The 21,309-nt window shown below is 38.8% G+C and overlaps 1 protein-coding gene across 1 annotated transcript in view; it reads right to left on the reverse strand.

The window, feature by feature from the left end:
• Nucleotides 1–21,309, reverse strand: part of PEPD (peptidase D) — a 141,492-nt gene that overhangs the window by 35,631 nt on the left and 84,552 nt on the right. The window contains exons 11-12 of the mRNA XM_042797725.1: nt 19,465–19,542; nt 2,112–2,260 (exon numbers count right to left, since the gene is read on the reverse strand). Of these exons, the coding sequence (XP_042653659.1) occupies nt 2,112–2,260; nt 19,465–19,542 (227 nt within the window). The remainder of the gene's footprint in view (nt 1–2,111; nt 2,261–19,464; nt 19,543–21,309) is intronic.

Below are 21,309 nucleotides of genomic sequence, written 5' to 3' on the forward strand. Positions count from 1 at the left end.
CTTCATGGGGTTCTGGGGTTTCTCAGTAGCCTCAGAATTATGTGACATTAACCATGCTATGAAAGTCAGTGGTTCCATTTCTTCTTTTTCTACAGCAGAATATTAGCTTTCCAGGAGATCCAATGGCACTTTCAACTAGCAGTCCAACAGTATAGGACATGGCAGTTTTTCTGTCCATCTCAGTGTCTAACTAAAACAACCAAAACATTTTAAAGGAATTTGGTGGAAGGTATGAAAGCCTTTTACAGAAATGTCTTATCTCCTGTGTCCCCTTTAGTAAGATAAGGGGTGCGACTGGAAAAAAAATAACTAAGTAGCTATTTGAAGATTATCTGATTTTAAAAATTATTTAAAGTCGTATATAAAAGAGGATATCTATTTAATCCAACTCATCATTTCAGTTTGAACTGTCTTTAGAACACTGTAAATTAATTTCAGACACTGTAAATACCTCTTTGTCAACTACTTATATTAAGTGTTTCATACCAATTTCAGTAGTAAAGAGTCTTTATCCTTTGGTGAGTTTCTGAAAGGTCATCAGATGAAAATACAATAAAATTGTCAGGTTTTTTGCATTAGTGGACAGATGGGTTAGAAGTTGCAAAAGACTAGGGTACGAGACATATGGACCTAAAAAGCACTTTTCCAGGTGGTTAAAATTTTTGCACATTGCAGGACTCTACCCAGATCTGTAATTCAACAGAGTGCAAAAGGTCCAGGTTGCATTTCACTACACAGAGGTACCAAATGAACCAAACCAGTGAACCAGTCCACAGAACATGTGTTTAACTTGTTTTCTGTAACCAGAAAATTCACTATTACTAGTCTCATAAACAGCACAAATGCATTTGCACCATTCTTCTAAATGGGCAAGACAATGAAATCACAGTGAGAACATAAAGTTCAGTCCAATCTTCTGCCCGACATTAAGAATGATTTCTCTGTCTACGACTCTCAAACTCCTAAGGCTAGTAAAGGATACTTGCAACTACTTTTCATAAATACTTAACTTAGTATGTCCTTATTTTTTGACACTATAAATAAAGTGTTAAGTAAACTGAGGAGTTGTCTACACCATCCTGAGTACAGCATCATACTATCTCTCAAGTTCTGAAGATAGTCCACAACTTATTAGCATGAAATACTGCCAAAAAATGTTACATGAAATTAAAGGTGGCACTGAAATGCAAAGCAAACTATGAAGAAGAACAGGAACAAGATTCTTCAGGGGAGAAACAGCAGATGATGGAGAATGCACATTGTTATTAAAATGGGAAAATATCTAGTCTCATTTTGCAGATAAACTTCAAGTGTTATTCATCCCTTCCAAGCTGCTCAAATGAACAGTGCTGCTGCCAGCTTGTGTAACAGGAAAATAATGTATGTTCTGACTGGCAATCCAGAAAGCTCATGCACTCAAGACCTGATGACTGAAAGCTAATACAGTTAATTGAAAGGATAACTGTGCTTTGTGCATTAAGCACATTTTTCTCAAAGCTGTTCCATTAGTAATACTAATACTCAGAAATGCTTGAGTTGTTTCAGCTATCAAAGTGTATCCTTGATGAATTAGCTTGCCTGCTAAGACATACAGTGAAGCACTCGATAGCCAGTGCTTTCTAAGGCTAATTGAGTATCTTTCCCAAAGATGCACACTCCATCCTCTTTTTCAACAGAAGGTTTCTATTGAGCTTACATATAAAATACAGAAAACACTTGAAACAAACCGAAGCATGGCACATGTTCACACAAACTCTGACTTCAAACTTTGATATAAGCTTCTTGAAAAGATGGCTGCCAGCATAAACAAACACTAGAGTAACAACTGCCTCCACTAGATGAAAGAAATTTTAAAAAGTGGAAGATTAAAATAATTGTCTATGTGTTATTTCTTTAAAAGCGTTGTATGAAAAATGTTGTGTGTCCTCTATGTCCCATAATGCCACAAAATGTCTTCCTCTATCCTCCATTAGGAGCTGCTTAAACATGGAAATTAATTTTGTCATCTTGCTCTTTTCCAGCACTTTCTAAATGCGAACATAATTGTTTTGACAGCCTGAATGCTGCCATTAAGCTTGTCAATTCCTGCTGACAGGTACTGATCTTTTTACCTGGCTTGACTGCTTTCATTACAGCCCGCGATGACTTCAGCACTGCTTCATAGATAGCCCTCTGGTCAGGAGTGAACTTTCCATTTGCAGGGAAGGTGCAGGTGATGTCGGAGCCATAGCAGTAATACTCTCCTCCCATGTCGAAAAGGCTAAAAAGGAAACAGAGGGGTAAAAATGAAAGTGTAATTCAAAAGAAGTGATAGAACAGAAGACACTTCTCTTGCTTTGCTCTTGAACAACATCTGCTTTTTGGTAGTTGGCCATATAATCACCACTTGAATGCTGTTCGTAAGTCAAATGAGATGACAGTCCCTTGGAGTCTCATAGCAGAAGGGTATCTGCACTACATATGCCTTAAATGGACATCCTGATGGGCTGCACTGGTCCTGGATGGAAACACTAAGAGAATGCATGAAGGAAGTTAAAAAGTGCAGGAATCTACTTCAAGCTCTTCAGTTCCAGTTTCTAAGACCTCTTCTCAGAAGAAAAAACACCTCTTTTTTTTTCTTTCCTGAGAAATCCTAGCACCACCTAAAGGGCCTAACGTCAAAACTTAACAGAGAAATGTTAATTAAATTATGGCTTTTTGCATCTAAGTGTCAAAATACATCTGATAGTTTAAATAAAATGTCCTCAATAAAGTCTGACTGCTATTGCTCACATTACAAACTCTTGTTTAAGACAAACTTGCCTAACGGGGATTAAAGAATCAAGGATTATGGAAAGATCCAACCAGAAAAGAACATTTAGCACAGTTTTCTGCATCAGAGGCAGAAGGAAAAAAATATATTTAGTGCTTTCTCTTATGGGGATAAAAAACCTGGTCTACCCTTGAGAAGCATATTTATTCTATACACAATTCAATGATACACCACTGATTGCTCAGCTGCCAGAAATCAATTTACAAGAATCACAAGTGGGTCTCTACACTTTTGTGAGAACCAGGTTAGACATCTGCACTACTATGCTTCTTGAGCTTACCTGATAAGGCATTGCACTGGTTTCAGCAGGCTCAAAAATCAGCAAATAAGCAAATAATCATTTGGACCAAAGAATACTTGAGCAAATAACCTCCCTAGTTCATCATATACTGATTACAAGAAGGCGTATTTTACATATGATTCTGATCCTGACACACAGTATTTGTGTGACCTCCTGATTTCTTAGGTAATGAATCAGAGTTGAAATCTATTAAGTCTTCTTCCACCACCTCAAACAACTGTACAAGACTCTTATCATCATAAGAAATATAATTTTCCTTCACTGTGTGAAAACCTAGAGTTTTCTTCCTCTTGCTTCTGCTTCACACTAGGGTCAATCAGACAACACAAGCAGAAGGAAGGCCGCTCCACTTGAGGTACTCTCAGACACTGAGTCCTAATTACAGCAGTAATTAGGAAAACTGTAGCATAGCTCTGTCCCCAGCCTGCGTGCGTGACGAGGTAAAGATAAGTGTAAGCTACCACAAAAAGTGCTACAGCACTCAGCTGTAAATGTTCACCATTTCCAACACAACTGCCACTGAAAGCAACAGACAATAAGTAAATGAAGGCAATCATGCAAAGCTAAATAATATTTCAACTGGGCTGGAACTCTTCTTGCTGCACTGCATACACAGACACATGCTCATGAAGATTTAGTCCAAGAAATTTTAAAATCCACCCTACAATTTCCTCCGTGGACAAATCTTTGCACTGAATGCAAGCCCTGCTGAAGTCATCACCAGCCTCCCCAAACTGGGCAAGGTTCACCTGCAGAGAGACTTGCAAGACTGGAACTTCAGGAACAAACCCAATGGTTTACAGATGTGGAACTGCACCAGGCTTAAAGCTACAGGAGCAAACTCCTTAGGAAAATATTACAGAGAACTGCAAAGTTAGACATGTAAACACAGAGCTAATACAAACACTATATACATTCACTTAACTATGAAATATGGTATGTTAAAACAGAAAATTGCTAATTGAAAGATAAACAATAGAGAGCAAATATCAGACCCACAGGGTAAAAACCCCATGGTTTGACACTAACATAGCAACTGTAAAACAGCCTAGCCAAACCTCAAAATCAGAAAACCTATCAACACTGCCTGAGCTTTGATTTTATGGTTAGACTTGCTTCTAAAAATAACTAATGCTACACACAGAAAACCTAAGGATACAGAAAATTAGTTGCAGCAACCAAGAATCATCTAAGAAGCCGCTATGCTCTCTAACATGCCAACAAGATACAGATTTCAGATTAGTTAGAAGTCTTTCAATCTATCCCAGACTGAACCCTGTCAAAATCACAAAACAAGTTTCATGGTGCTTTGTGGGATTTAGAGCAGTTTTGTGGCCTAACTCTGTTGTGTTTACAAGTGTCAGTGTATATTCAGCATGGTGACAGTAAAGCTGTGACCAACAACTGCCAAACTCCCTGTCCACGTCTACCAGAAGTTGCTATGCCTTCTGCCTTCTATTTTACTGGGAAAATAGTTATTTTGAACCTACCACTGGCAAAATTTTAGCCATGTCTTTAACCTTACAATTATCAGCATTTTCTCAAACCCATTCATCACATGGTGGTTGTTAAATAGTTTTTCCAGTTACTGGAGAACTGAGTAAAGGTAAAAAAAGAAAAATCACAAAGCTGATGGTACACCAAAACAAAGCTCACAAGCTAGGAAGCATTTGTTCAGGTTTCTTGGCTTCCAGAGAAGAGGAGACGTGAGGGAAGATGATCTTTCAAATTCCACCTCAGAGCACAACACACCATCCAGCATGTATGCTTCAGTGAAAAAGCATCCAAACCAAACTGTACGTTTGGGAGATATTTTGGCTCTTATTGGGAATTCTCTTCCATTTAACTTCAGTTGGGAACATATCCATTAGTTAAAATGTTGCCCAAGACATGGAAATAGCCCAAATATTGTAGTTATCCTGAGGAAATAAAGGGAGACTGAGAAGATCCCAGTTTCACATCTTTGTTTGCCAGGCAAAATAAGCGGTGATGCACATTTAAGTAAAATATAATGCATGTGAGCTACTATTTTCTCCTGTTGACTAACTGAAAGATGTTTCTAAATGAGAAGTTCGTTTAAACCTGGTTCCTTAGAAAATATATATTTATTTTACTCTGATATTATATGGTAACTGCTAGTAAAAGAGATATTATTAATGTATTTTAGTATGTTCTCAATTGCAGGTACAAAATTACCTGCCTGATAATGCAGTCTGACAAGGCTCATGTACTATTTAATATTAAGAACTTAAGAACTACTTAATATTATTTGGACTGTTATCAAATGTAGCAGCAATCTAAACAAATTAAATGCACAAATGAAAATAAGTCTTATAGGCATCTTGACCTATTGCTTACCTTTTAAGAATGGCTTAATGTAGAGTAACATATGCAATAACATAACAAAGTATCTCCAAACTCTAGATAAATTGCTACACATGTAGCAGAATCTGTGCCTTGCCTATTATAAAACTTAATTGTGAATTCAGTTTTCCATTGAATGAAGAAAAATTTAACTTCAGAACAATCCTCTCTCCCCACTCCTTTTTCAGCAAGGATGCAATTGCTAATTGCTGATTTCAATGAATGCAGAGATGAGGCTGTCAAGGTTTCCGAGGTGTCTTGAACAGGAAGGTGGCCAGAGAAGGAGCATCACCCATCAGAGAGGGGCACATGGTTGTATGTCAAAGTTCTCACTGATTTAGCTTGAAACTGATGAAGTCTTTTATTCAATCTCTTTCAAAACCTTCCGAGAGAGAAACTGATGTTGCTTTGCATCACTTTGTTGGGAGAAAAAGCAACAAAAAACTATCTGGCTTTATTTCAGGGTGAAAAGTGCATGATGTATACAGCAGATTTAACAGTCAAAAGACCTGAGCACCCTAAAAATTCTATATTACAGTTTCAATTTATTTTCTAGAATTAATAAGAAGCTATACCACATGTAAAAGACACATAGCAAAAATATTCCAAACTCCTCCCTGGAAGCACAGATCTCCTAAGTGAGACTTCGGTTCTGTGTGAGTATATATATGATCTTTCCTCCCAAACATATTGCAAAATGCCATAAACATTATAAACTGAAACTGAACAATGCAAAGTATGAGAAAAATCAGATAACCTGTCAGTTGCTCTACTGATAGAATGACTTGCTTATGTATCGTTCATATGTTAACCAACAGCATCAAAAAAAAGTTCCCTTCTGCATCTGTTTTAGAAGTCACTTTCAAACATGACTATTTCACTCCTTTCACATGGAAAAATCTGACACCACGGCGTAAAGTAATTTTGTACATAAAACGGTATCAAGGTGAAAAGAAATAGCAACACATGCCACAGCTTTGCAGAAAGGATGGGCTGGATGTGGCCCTCCTTACAGGAGCTTCCCAGCCCTTCCCCAGCAGGTCACCGGTGCCACTGGCAGTGTCCCTTCCATGTCCGACCAAACTGGGGTTGTGCTCCCTGTGCAGGAACCCCGGACGAGAGTTTGGAGAAAAAGTTCCAAGTCCCATTCATTTTAAAGTCAATACAGGCAGGTAAGTCAGTACTCTAACTGAAATGCGACATGACACGATGCGCAAAAGCTCTTTTCCCCTCCCATTCCTCTGAAACAATACAGATGAGTAAGACATGGCCATGTTACTTCCACAGAATATTGGCACCACAAAATTAAAATTTATAGTTATATTTTTGGCTTCCAAGCCCAGAAAAATAATATGAATTTTGATATCAATTTTAGCTTTCTTGACCTCTGACTGTGAGGCATCACAGAACACTCTGTATAACACTCTAGATTTGAAAACTGTGGACTATAAACAGCCATGGTTCTTTTCTTCATAAAGCCACTGTATACCATTTTTTTAAAAAATAAAGCATCATCTTCCTCTAAGCATGTGTTTTACTTTTATAGGCTTGCTGACACTTTTATTGTCAAATAATTTGAAACTGCCAGGCAATGAAGCAAATTATGGCCAATATCACAATGGAAAGCAATACTTTATTTGGGATATCTGAGCCATATGTATGAATCGTTATGATCCAACCACCAACCCAACCCAAAGACAAGCTCTCGCAGGCATTTCTCAGGAAGCCTACAGCTACTCCCACGAGTTAACACGTAAAGCTGTCACCTTCCTGCTCTACAGATCTGCTTGGTCTGTACACTCAGAACTGGATCTCCTCACGATAGTTATAAAAACAAATTATTCTTCTGCAGTTGTTAACGACACAGAGTGATGACTGCAGTGAAACCCAGGTGGATTTCCTCCTGGTGCAATTCACTGCAGCACGGGGTTGTACTGAGCGTCACCCGCCTGCAACCCACGTCCTCTCCAGCTCCCTCAGGACAAAACCTTCCCTTCCCCCGAGTGGGTTTGCAAGACCAGCAATTAGAAAACTGATACCGCCGTATCTTACTGTGCCCTCCTCGTACCTCAGGTTAAAGGTGAACAGGTATGAATACTGATGCACTTTACTCAGCGACGTTTACTGAGGTTTTAGGGGTTTGAGCCATTATTAACCAACGTACCTATGAGCAGCCACACAGATGAACTGGTGCCAGCCCAGTCCTAGGACAGGAGGAATAATGGTACACACAATCTTTTCCTCCTGATATTGCAACAAGACCCAGTCATCCTCAGCTGGAGATTTTACTCTGTGTGATCTTGCCATACTCTGCTCCGAGTTCACAAATCACACTCTATGTTTTACACTTTGTGCAGCAATTAAATCTTTAAGTATTCATGCACTAACAAAATCTGACCATTTGTTTGGTTAAACTCTTCTAGGGAAATTTCAAGCTTAAGTGAGCTAGGTATCAACATTCCTATGAGATACATCTTTGGAAACATGCCAAGTGATTTGGAAATAGGGTGGTTTAATAGCAGACCACAAGAATGAATTATAGTAAATGATATCACATGTAAGAAAATGGAGAGTTAAGTGGCACACATTCTCATCCACTTGCATCCTGACTAGCCAAGAGTTATCAATTAGAAAAGCCACACTGAGTAACAAACTCCAACAGGGAACTGGAACAGTATAGTGTAAAGTTCTACCATGCTCAGGAAGGTTTGTTTTTTTTTAAGAGGTGCCCTGCTGTGACCAGCCTCCATCTGACATGGTACAGAGAGAGCCTGTAGTGGATCTGTCTTGAAGCCAGGCTTGGCTTGCTGATTTAAGGCCAGCTTTTTGTTGTCAGCACCCCTGGAGTCAAGAGTAACCTTAGAAAAATGCTGGAGAATGATTTTTGTGTAGGAAATAGGGTTCTGAGTGTTCACAAGAAAACATGAAGTTTTTGTTTAAGCCTCCTGTTCAAAAGAAGATCCTGCAGCCCACACAGGTAATGCAATTATAGAGACATAGAACAGCTACATGACTATTCTTCACCTACCTGTGATTTACATAACCATGTGGCCCCATATGTTCTGTGTTTGTCCTCAACCGTGTCTTTTCATCTTGTCTACCTTCTCCATTAGTTTCCCATCTTTGCTCCTCTTGTAGCACTGTCTCACTTAAGGCTTTCCCAGACTATTATAGATAATGGGAGGCTTGTCTCAACCTTCTCTCAAAGATGACAAGATATGCCACTAAACTTTGCTCAGAAAGGAAGTGGGTAAAAAAAAAAGATTTAAAAACCTGCCTAAACTGAATTTTGCAGGAGAGAGTATTGCCTGTCTGTACCTCTAGAATGCCAGCTACAGAGACTTTAGTGGCTATAGCAAGAATATACAAAAGTTTGAGCTGGCTGGATTAAATAATAAAGAAAAAGAGAGCAACCAAACAAAAAAACCTTCTCCGGGTGCTTGTGCCTTGCACTGCCCAGGGTTTCCTCCCTCTGCAACAGACACAGAGACACTGGCTCGCAGCAGCAGGGCAGCAGCGCGATGCAGTGACGAGCAGCAGTCGGTGGGTGTGCGCTGCGCTGCCCCGCCACCCCAGGAAGGTGTGCCTCTGCTCTGCTGCTCCATTCCTGCTGCCAAGAAAAAATGGTTTCCTCAACCAACAAAAGTGTGTGGGAGTGGCCTCTCTCACAATGATTTCAGCCAAGTAGAAGCACTTCAGATCCATTTATCTCACACGATATGAAGTCTCAATCTCACTGAATTCACCTAATGAGCTGCAGTTAAGAGTTGGTTCAGTAAGTATCCACGTATTCTAGTATGATTTTATGTGCTATTTTCACACAGAGGTTAAGGAGGAGTCCCTTGCATAGAGTATTTATCTCTTGAAGAAATCCAAGACAACAGCCTTAAGCTTCTGAGCTAAATACATTGATTTCCATGATCGAGTATAACCCCCATTCAGTTCGCATTAATGCCTTATGAAAAATGTTAGGTTTGCCAGAGAAAAAAAGCCAAAAACCTTCTGATTGGCTTGTTCGCAGCTAAATTCGCCCCTGCTTACCATCTCCCAGTGTTTCTGGTAAGCAGAGGAATGTCTCTAATACAGAACTGCTGCATACAAATAAAGAATTGGGAACACCAAGCTAGCATTGCTGGGCTAGGAGAAGGAAGTGGCAGCACTGGAGGCTTCACAAGATGCAGAAGGTAAGGTGTCAGCACTGACCGCTTAACACCTCTGCCAGACCCATGCAGGCAACATGCCAGAGATCAGGAAAAGTCTCAGGTGAAGTTCTGACAAAAGGGTTACCTGTTTGACTTGTCTTCTTGCTGAATGGGTGATTTTTTTCTGGCTTTACTATCCTAATTATTATCCATTTTTAATTGGCATATTTAATAAGCAACAATACTCTCTTTAGCAGAGACAATCCTTTGCTGAAGTCAACCTAACAGAGATGGCAGCAAACCCCAAGTTTTGGCCAGTTTCCATCCGTTAGGAGCCTCCTCACTGGAAAGGCGGTATCTGGGGCGTTCACAGCTTTGGCTGACTTGCCCAAACAAGGAGCAAGGGTGTCAGAGCTGCAGGGAAGAGAAAGGAGCATGCAAGGAGAAACCTGTATTGGCAGCTGAGCGCCTCCCAATCAAACCAAGGACAGCAAATCTCACTACCTTTTCACCGGAATGTGAGATACCAGCACGGGGTAACAACAACACAGCTACATTTTCAAGTTACTGAAATTTTGCAGTTGACTAAACCAGTCCATTTCTAGATGTCTGCTGAGAAGTGGAAGGTACCTATTGAAAGTGAATTGTAGAAGTTTGATCCTTCTAATGTAGGCCACCATTCTCAGGTGCTAACATCTGGACTTAAGTAAGAGCCTTAGCTTTCAGCAGCTGTGTTTGGATATTCTGACCTGTGTTCCCTAGCCTGGACAAACCACCAGAGCTCATAGGAGTAGGTGAAGTGTCAGACCTTACTTACTGATTTTTACTGTAAATACTGTCAAGTTTTCTTATGTGTGTACGTGCATGCTCACACACACACATGTCCATGTAAGTAGAAGTCTAACACTTCCAATTTTTTTCCATGATGAAAACTGGGACAGTGCCCAATGGTACAGGTTCGTTTAGTTTTTTAGACATTCTATAGTTGTTCTTGGGGTTGTTCAAGCAACCTCTGAGTTATCAGTTTTCAAATGGAATCCACCAGACAGGGGTTTCAGAGTACTCCACAGAAGATGACAACTGAATGCAAAAAAACAGACAAGACAGTTGCTAGCCTTTCCATGGACAGGTCCAAATGTTTAAGCCAAGTGCACAGTAATGAAGGCAGCAACTAGTATTTCAGAAAAGGAGGCTGTCCATTCCCTAGCCAAGCATGCTCTTTTGACAGTAAGAATATTTTTTTCCTGTTCAAAAGAAATACCTACTCTTCATGGCAGCACCTAAAGTCAAAAGTATAGTATTGCAATGTACGACTGAAATCAGAAATATTCTTGCCTTAAAGACCTAAACTGGCTCAACCTCGATGTGGAGCGGTATTACACTAGAATGACTCCTCCTGAGGCCCTGGCTCTGCAAGACTGTGCCTCTACCCTGGGGTAACAAGGGGTTCTCTGAACAGACTCAAGAGAAGACCCAACACTGTCCCAGATATAGGGACCGGGAATTACATCTGGTCTGGGGGGATATACAAAAGATGTGTTGGAGACTAACTGTGCCTTCCCCCTGAGTCATACAACGGTTTAGAAGCCAGGCAGACTCCCTCTAAAACTGTATTTTGACCTATACAATTGAGTTCCCCATACGAAGAAGAAGGAGAAAGATTTTACTACTGAAATCCATCCAAGATAAGCAACATCCGTCTAGGGTACTTCTATTATACTTTATGTGTATCTGTATTAACAAAGACCACCATAAAAGTGGATTACACTAAATGGCATTTATAAATGATCAATATTAAAGCAACAGCTATTTAAAAAAATACTAGGTTTTACCCTGCTTGTTTTCTTTCAAGAGATGAACAACCTAGTCAAATCAGTCCAACAGCAGCCAAAGCAACCTCATGCTCCCAGTTTTTTTTCAGACAACACTGGGAATACTAAGGTAAAACTGATAGATAAAACTCATTTACAGGTGACAATTGAAAAGACATTTCACATACACTATAGAGAGCATAAAATTAAGAGGCAGACCGTAACACAGCACTTAAAGGAAAGCCAAAATTTGTTAGAGCAAACACACTATTAATACTTAGTGACCTCTGCTTTGGCTAAAAGGCTTATACATTTCTGACAGTAGGCAACCTCATAGCCTAAATTAACCAGTACTAACAGAATACATATTCAATTAGAGCAAAATTATTGTTATTTCTGGCAAATATATTTTTGAATTTTTAATCAAATTAAATTTTTCTAGATTAGCATAAAATTAATATAGTCTATAGGTACAACAAAAGGAAAAAAACCTACACTTGATGAAAATAGTAAATATTAATCAAACCAGAGGAATCAAGCCAAAGGAATTATTTCAGAAATGGATAGCCAGCTGATTTTGCAATCAACCAGTAAGTAGTAGCAATGTACTTCATATTATTATTAGAAACAAAACCATAACTAACAACAAGTTATTTCAAAACTGCAGACTGAAAGGTTAAAGCTAACCATAATTTTTGCATATTATTACAGCATCAAATTTCAAAATGCATAAAACACGCACGAGCCCAAACGAAAATACTAGTCTCACCCACATAAAATAGTTGAGCATTTACATCTGACACATTAATATCCTAGGATCTTAAAAGCAGCGCTTTCAAGAAGTAATAAATACAATATTTTGTTCCGTAGGATAAATTGTTTTAATAGCAGAAAATGAAGTACTTGGAGTGGAAAAGAGAGGACTTCTATTATCTGATGCAAAAAGATTGGTCAGTTCCTGCTTTTTAATGCAACATTGCCCCCACCTGGACAAATGAATTTTGGTTTATAGGTTGACATTAGTATCGTCAATCTTGATAAAACACAGTGCAAATTCCAAAAAAGAGTTTGGAAAAGAGTCACAACAAATTTCTATCACCTTCTGTAGTATACTTTTTTCAAGCTCATCTAAGTATTTTAGTTGACTCAATGAACACTTTCTCAATATTTTCCTGAAACAAATGATAGCCATTCAGTACTCATAAAAATTCCTTTTATATTATACACTTACTCATTCCTGTAAAAAAGAGAATAGTGAATTTTCTACAAATAACACTGTATAATATTAAAATAAATATAGTTTCAATGTAATATGTATACTGCATATGCATAGTGTGTATATATAAAAGATAAATGCATATAGCTTATACAGAAAATGACAAATCTTTTGATTGTAGAAAACCATATATGATGCTTTTAGATCAAAGAAGTAAAATTAGCAGAGTAACTTCTATTTTACTTAATAAAAGGCTTAGCCTTCATGAATAACCATGAACAACTGAATTTGACCAGTTCTTGCAATAAGCAACTTTCTTTTGCAATGTTCTTCACACACCTTGGAGTGACCAAGAACTCCAGGAAGCCTGAAAACAGTCTTTCGTCTCTTTTGAGTAATTAAAAAATAAAAAGCCCTGAACACTTAACATCTTTCCTCTCTGTTTCATCCAAAACAACCTTTCGCAATTACCTGTACTTGCAGTCAAGAAAAACTCCCTGTGATGAACAGAGCTTCTGAGATGACATGAGGAGGAGCACTAGAAGTTAAACAAGATCTTCTGACAGCACCAGAAGTTATAATAATAAAAAAAATATTAAGAGGTACATACCAGTGCTAAATGGAAGGAAACAAACCCAAGTTTAACACAACTTGAGTGGAATGCACATTATACACATAAAGGCAGTGCTCCTGGAAGGCTGCTGTACCTTTGCTCTGGCAAGTACAACACATTACCAATATAAAAACCTGGGACAATCATCATCTCCTTCCAGACAGCACTTATTTATTTTAGTGCCCCCTGGTGTCAATATTATACTGATTCCTTAAATTTGCATTAGGATATTAAGGAAAGAAACGGAAAGTAAAATACTCTTGAGTTAAATTATTCTGATAAAGTCTTTTTGCAACACTAGACTGCTTTCCATATCCCCCACTTTATTACTTGACTAAGCAAATAACAATACCTGTTAATATAGCCAAGATATATTTAAAATATTTAACATAGGTGCATTATGCTAAGATTGTACTTTTATGACAGGACATGTTTGATTTTGTGACACTAGCAAAACTTCCTTAGTGCTTAAAATCTGTTACTGGAATGCCGTAACTACTTGCAGGTAAAACTTGTTTTACCATCATCACCAGCAGGTTGTGGAAACAGCTGGAAACATCCTGCTTCACCAAGAACACCGTACGCTTCCCAAGACTTCCACTGAAATCAGTAAGCTTAAATCCAAGCGTGTTAAAAGAAACAGTCAAATAAAATGAAAGACATCATCTGACAATCCAACCTGATTCCATTTAAACTGCTAAAGTTATTTTATAAATAATAGATAGTCCCACTGTGAATACAAGGTTAATGGTCTCTCTCTCTGAGGTCTGCTGCACTGCACAAGCAGTCAATGCTCTACTCCCCTTATTTATGCTTTCACCCAAGCCCTCTTAGTAAATTACACTCTGGCCCCCACTGCAGGGAGGACGAGTATCCCCTGCTAATTTGGTACTTGCCCATGCTGCAGCGGGCCGTGGCCCCGCAGGCGGGGGTCCCAAAGCACCCCCCCCTCCCTGGGGTGCAGGAGCGGGCGCAGCAGAGCCGCGGGCGCTCCAAGGGGGACCTGCCCACCTGTGGGGAAAGGAGACGGTGCCGTGCGTCCAGCAGACCTTCGTTAACGTTGTGACTTAGGAGGATATTTCAAAATGTTCAAAATGCCAAGCGCTTCAGCAGAATAGACAATTATTTGCAGTATTCTGCAGAGCCAGAATAGACCAAGTAACCCCCCCAAATGTCATCAAGTGCTTGAAGGTCAGTGAACCTGCCAATAAGTGTTGCTTACTAAGTGATGAATTTTCACTGAGACACATTTGTCAGATGCCATAAAAAGACCTAGACCTGCAACTCGTGACACCTACAGAAAACCATCTCAGGTAATAGCCATATCTATTTCAGTGACATCTGGGGTCAGGCTTATTTTCTCACGTTTCTATTATTTAAGTGTGAGCCTCATCATGAAGAATCAATCTTTATTTTAAGATCACAGAAGCATTTTCTATTTGTCAAACATTGCAGGAGCCGTGATGATCAACTGCAATAAAACAATCAACTCCCAACATCCCTTTGGTGCATGGCAATGCCAAGAATCCACAAAGGCAGGCTGCATGAACTGCTAGGCAGCAAATTGAATGCAATAAACTATCATTTTCCTGAATACCTTCTCAAAATCAAAATGTAAATTACACAATTCAGGTTCAGCAGCTCTACAAGAAACCACCGAACCACAAAGGTGAGAAGAGACGTTTGCCTTGCCCCAGGTTTCTTCTGCTGCACCCTATCTAGTGTGATGGCCAGTCTTCTCCTTCCCCGACAGCCATGGTGCGGCTCCACGCTGCAGCACCAGTAGGGCAGGGGCAAAAGACAGAAGGGAGGACCCAAGGGGATTTGCTTCCTCCATTTTTAAGAAAGCAGATGCTTTCATTTTTCAGAAGGCAGATGCTAATTTGTTGAGCCCAATCCTTTCTGCAGAAACACACCGGCTTTGAACTTTTCACAGATGCTATTTCCCAGGGTCAAGTCATAACTTCCAGCCAAAGTCAGAGATCAATTTGAGGAGAGCTGAAACCAGAGATTTCCGTCTCCCACGAGGGCTCTCTAGCCACTGAGCCAATCTCTTTTCCCAGTGCTAACAAAAATAAAATAGCTGCAAAAGGAGAGATTGTGAGACAGTTGCTCAGAAAGACTGAGTAACGCAGAGGATGATGTTCAATGGACAGGAGCTCGAGGTGCTCATTTGCTCTTGAGTTTTGCATAGTGGGGAGTCAGATCTCTTTGAATTTACTTGTTTGTTTGTTTGGTTTTTTTTGTTTGTTTGTTTGTTTGGGGGGTTTTTGTGATTTTTTTGTTGTTGTTGTTTGTTGTTTTTTGGTTGGTTGGTTGTTTTTTTTTTTTTTTCTTCTTGAGCACCAACTTTTATTTTCATCCTACTCCCCACCAAACTTTGAAATACCTTTGGTTATCCAATCTGAACTGTGGGGGCTGGGAGGGTGGCTCAAAAACCCCTGGAAAACTTAGTTTGGTTGCTTTCTGGCTCTGGCCTTGATGGAGGCCTCTCATGTACAGGGCAGGAGACTGCAAACTACAACAAGCACTTTGGCTTATGACTCCACTTTCCAGATTACAAAACATAGTTATAGCCTCCCTACAGAAACAGCAAGCGTCTTGGCACACAATGAGTAACGCAATACCTTGGGATAATGCAGTAAACCTCAGTATTGGGCTCAGTTTCTATCCAAGCTGTCACAGATTTAAGACAACAGAAGAAAACCAGTATTTGTACATTAGTCTGGCTGTACGTCATCACTGCAAGCCATGATTTCCAACACTGTGAGTAGAAGATTTTATTTAAAGGTAATACCAAATGAAAAGGTAGAGTGCCTAGAATTGAGATTCACCAGGGTTGTCAGATTACCCATTTGTCTGCATGACCTTTTTGGCCATGGAGACAATAGACACTTGATTAGGAAAAGTGGTTTAGATCATGTTGATCATACTATTTAAAAAATGTTCAGCACATAGATGCTGTAGTACATTAATTATTTATATAAAACACTGACTTGCTGTTATTGCAGTATTTACTTTGAATATCAGTATCATTTAAGTGAACTTATCTACCGAATACCTAAATTTCCCTAAAAATATTGATTTCTATGTCAATCATGTTTCATGTTAGTTAGCTATTTTGGTTTTAATATTTAATAGCTGAAAATTACAGCTCTGCTTAGCAATACAGTCCATATTAACAAGAGGTGTCGGAAATTCTCTTTACAGTCCTTGCCTTGCACTGAGATCTTCTGGCACAGAAACTGCACCTTTAAAAGTGGATTTTACAATGCAGTAGCAGAGATGTAATTCCATGCCAGTTTCTTACAGAAGCAACAGAACCATTTGATGCAGATTAATTTTCAAAAATGAGCATCATAAACCCAGGCTGTTCTAAACTTGCCACGGTTTTTAAAGGAGTCGTCAAAATAACAGTCTTAAAAAAAAATTTAAAATGCAGCAGCACAAGTATTTTTTCCTATGATCTCTTGCTGATAACACCAAATCCTTGTAACTCATATTCTTAAAGCAGCAAACAAAGCATGCACTTGAGTGTTTCAGAAGCAAAGCATTAATCTTCCAAATGTATTTTTTCTAACATTCAGGTGCTTTGTTGACTTATTTACTAACACTTATTGCACTGCACCGCTTTGTACATAAAAATCCTGAGCAGCACATTTCTGCAAAACTCTTGCATGTTAGTCATATCCACTAAATAACATTAAGAAAAAGATACAAAATTCTACTGAATAATTTAATAGAAATCATACCAAGTACCCAATTTTCAGATTCCATTACATACAAATATAGGAATTGTTAGATTAGATTTATACCACAATACTGGCAGAAGCAGAAATAATCCTTAGAACACTTCTAGCTCTTTTTCACCAAAAGTAAAGCCATTTTTTGCTATGTTCAGGGCTTCCTAAGATTATCCAACAGAGGGCTCCCAGTAGCTATTAAAAACCTTAATTGAGAGCCAAATATATGAACTCTGACATATTCATACATATCATCACACTGTCATTTTAGTAACCTGTTCTGTATGCATATACATGCATACCTATACCCAACTTAGGTATAGGTATGCATAAAAACATACAGTAAAACCACACAGGTAATGATTTGTCATTATATGAATGCTGCTAAAGTACACTAGCTCAACATTTTTTCCAAAACACTGTTTTTAACTGTGGAAAACAAGTGTATTTTTAAATAATCTTTACACAAATGAAATTACATTTACTGAGAATTTCTTTACTCCCACCTGAGAAAAATACTAAGAAAAGCAGATGGAGCAAAGTTTGACTGCTGCGTGAGTACCAGCCGGTGTGAGGGGCAAGGACAGAGACTGAAACCTGGGCAGGCGCTCGTACACACAGAGCACTTAATTGTTAAAGCCAATCTACACCTGACAAACTTCACCTCATCAAGACAAAGACGCAGCTGGACCATTTCAGCAAGAGGATATTTCAAACTCGGTAACACTTTGTTCTCTTTGCTGAGATGGTTAGAAAGTGCGTTTCAGAACAGTAGTTTTGAAATGCTTAAGTAATCAATGTACTTGGTAGATTATGCTTTTCTGACATTCAGATATCTGAGTCTAATAAAGCCCAAACATTTTTTTAAGATTTTGCCAATACAGCAGGAAATCTTTGATTGCAAAGAGTCTTGGTATGTGCTCTCAAGGTTTAGGAAGGACTTCAGCCATTCACTAAACTGTCTTCAGAGACCGTAAGTGAAAGGGTCCTATATATACCCTTTACCCTGAGGTGTCCCAGTAATACTATTCCTCTCACCATTTAAATGCCTTATTTTTAAATACAGTATGTCATAGTGCATTGTGGATATCATCTCTCAGTAACATATGCTGAGATTTCCTGTAGGCTGCACACTTTTTTTTTGAAAATTTAATCTAATGCCACAGCTGATACAGTATTATGTTGGTGTGTCCTGTCTGATCAAGAAAACCTCACAGCACTTTATCTACTCAAACACAATGAGATCATAAGTCATTTTCCTGCAATAAATTAATGTCAGTATTTGATGGGTTTAGCAAGCTATTCACCACAGATGAATATATAAACTATTGTCCAAGAAGCTTTTAAAGAAGCTTTTACAGTACTAAAAAGAAATCACCTATCTGTAGTTCAATAAGTTCATTCTACAGCACCTGCAGATGTGCCCAGAACATTAGCCAACAAGGCCTATTTTTTTACTTCTGAGATTCAATTTGTTTTCCATAATAGTTTTAGAGCTTATCTATGATAATACTAATTTGCTTTCCTCCACACCTTTACATTCAACTGTGAAAATACATACCTCCACCCTTTTTTTTTGCATGTGCTACAAAATAAATCTGATAGAAATCCTCCACTGAATGTCGGTGATTAACTCCTCCAAAAGCAATTCTGCTCTATTATAAACACAGGTTTTCTGACCACAGTCTTAGGAAGTGAAGTACAAGAGCTATATTCTGCTGTGTCACACATCGCACAATTAGGTTTGTCTTTCAATTTATATCAATGTATTTGGAGATTTCAGTTACCCCGCTTTTATCTGCAGTCATACTGCAAAGCATGTGGACATGTAATGCAAGTAGAGAAAAATCTATGGTATTTGTAACTGTATTATGGCAGTGCCAAACGCTAAGTAAAATCTTTTTAGAAATTTTTGGCACAATACAAAACTAGAAGCACCCTGCCCTAACCTGAACTGAGATGCATTTGATCTCCTCACACATTCAAAAGTCCACTTTCAAGCTGGGGTGCCCAGGTGCACATAAGCATTTGGAAGATCTAATCTGTATTGCAATTTGATGCAATTATTTAGAAGTAGACGACACTGTCTCAACCTTCCACCTCATCATCAGAGCTGAGGTTTGGATCTGAGGTTCACGAGCAAACTCAGATGCCAGTTTTTGCAACCGCCCTTGTACTTAGAATAACAACCATTTCTTCAACTAAATTATAAGTGCCTTTGGCACAGAAGCGTTTGAAAACAATCTCTCTCTTCCCTTTCAACTGGGGATGCAGGTATACAGGACCTTTGGAAGAAACCTGAGCAGTCTGGAATGCAACATTACATTATCTTTTAAAAATCTGGACTTTCATCATTATGCAGCCATCGTTTTACTAATTAAGTTCAAGAGTACATATAATGCATGTATGGAAACAGCAGTAGTGTAACAAAAATATCAGATGAACTCTAATCCTTGACTTACCACAAGTCTCCATCTTCAATAGTCTTATCATTTGGGGCTCCAGCATGGCCGTAGTGTAAAACAGACGAGTTCTCCCCGCTGACAGGTGAAAAGAAAATTCAGCATGATTAATGGAAGAAAAAACATTAATGCACACAACATGAGAAGGAATATAGTAAATATATAACATTGTAAACATCAGTGTATTCATATATTACACATGAAATTTTGCAGTCGTTGAGAACTGCCATGGGTCGTGCCCCGACACGGGCTGTAACTGCACACCCTGCAGCCTGTTCAGCAGAAATGAGTACAGAATGGCCATTTTGCTATTCTGGCTGCAAGATACGACCTTTCTGCAGGAAGAACTCAGAACAGTTCATATAAATACTTCCCATGTCCATGACAGTGTTAAGGAAGCAATTCTGCAAGAGGAATTTTTCCAACCTATATCCATTTATTTCCTCCTGGATTTTTAAAAATTACTAAGTGATATGTTTCCCTATGTAAGGTTAAATATCCTGAGCCATAAAACCCAAACTTCCACTGGAGACATAAGTGACCTGTTTGAAACGCTCTAGGAGTCACTGGGACTAGAAAAATTCAGCTGTCCAAGTAAACAGTCCCAGTTCACCTCTGGCAGGGCAGTGCATGATCTCTGTTGGAGCGGATACACTGAGCGCTGCTCAGGGACCATTCGCAGTGTACAATGTCAGCAGCAGTAACCGGCACGAGAACTGTCACTCTATTCTTGCATCTTATTAAAAAACACATTACAAAGGTTTTCATTCCAGCAAACCTTTCAGACTAAATTGCTGATTCACAGGAATAAAACATCTCCACAGAAGGATGGACCCTTGTTCTGCGCTTCTGAAGCTCCATGATCCATTCAGTGACCTATATTTGTGCTTGGAGTCCTCTCTTTCCTGCTGATATTCCCCAGGTCTACCAAACATCATTTAAAAGACGGGTAAAGATCTCAAGCTTTACCTATTTTTCTTTTACTAGTCTCTCTCTCTTCTTCCCTTCAAAAAGCTAGAAGAATTGTATCATATCCAAAAATACATGTGTTGGGACAGGGTTACTGCAGCATCTCCCTGACCTCTCCAGCTGACTTGCCAGTCTGTATCTCACCTTTCATCAAAACTGTATTGGTCATCCTGCTCAAATTTAATTCTTTCAAGTTGTGATGGTGGAACAGCTTCATATGTTAAGTGAAAGGAATCTGAGGTTCAATCTCAATTAATCCTTTGTTTTATCTGAAATAAATGTGCCATGTGACATACTTCTCATATTAGGCTTCTGGTATGTGCAATTACAAAAACAGTAAACATGCACTGTCTCCAAAAAGAGATTACCTTCAAGACACATTAAGTACTTGTGATCAATTAGATAACTAATAGATCATTCATCATTCAGATATAGTAGCTCCATAAGCAATGATCATGGAGGAGAAAGCAGATGGTGCCTTAAGTTTCTGAAGGCTCTCAATCTAAACAGCCAGATCATGTTGATATTTTGAAAGCAGTAAGCTTTTATTGTCCAGTATTTTTTAGCGTATGAGAATCACGAGGTAATAAGGCAGTGAAGGACAGTGTTTCAGAATCATGGGAATGATTTTCTGATACAAAGTGTATTTCTTAAAATTATACACATTCCAAAGAGAAAAATTAAAGTTGTAAAATCAAGAGTTTAAAAACCGTGCAGAATTAAGGCTGCAACGATTTTGTGCTGCTGGTCCAATGGCTTAAGCACAGTTTTACAACCGGCTACTAGCTGGCTGCTTTTGACTTCCTGGATACTTGATTTGGGAACCTACACTGTTGTACAGAAAACTAAAAGCAGCCCCATAAAGCTTGCACACAA

This window comes from Tyto alba, unplaced genomic scaffold (assembly GCF_018691265.1).
Source record: "Tyto alba isolate M040663 unplaced genomic scaffold, T.alba_DEE_v4.0 Super-Scaffold_26, whole genome shotgun sequence".
In the NCBI taxonomy this organism is placed as follows: domain Eukaryota; kingdom Metazoa; phylum Chordata; class Aves; order Strigiformes; family Tytonidae; genus Tyto; species Tyto alba.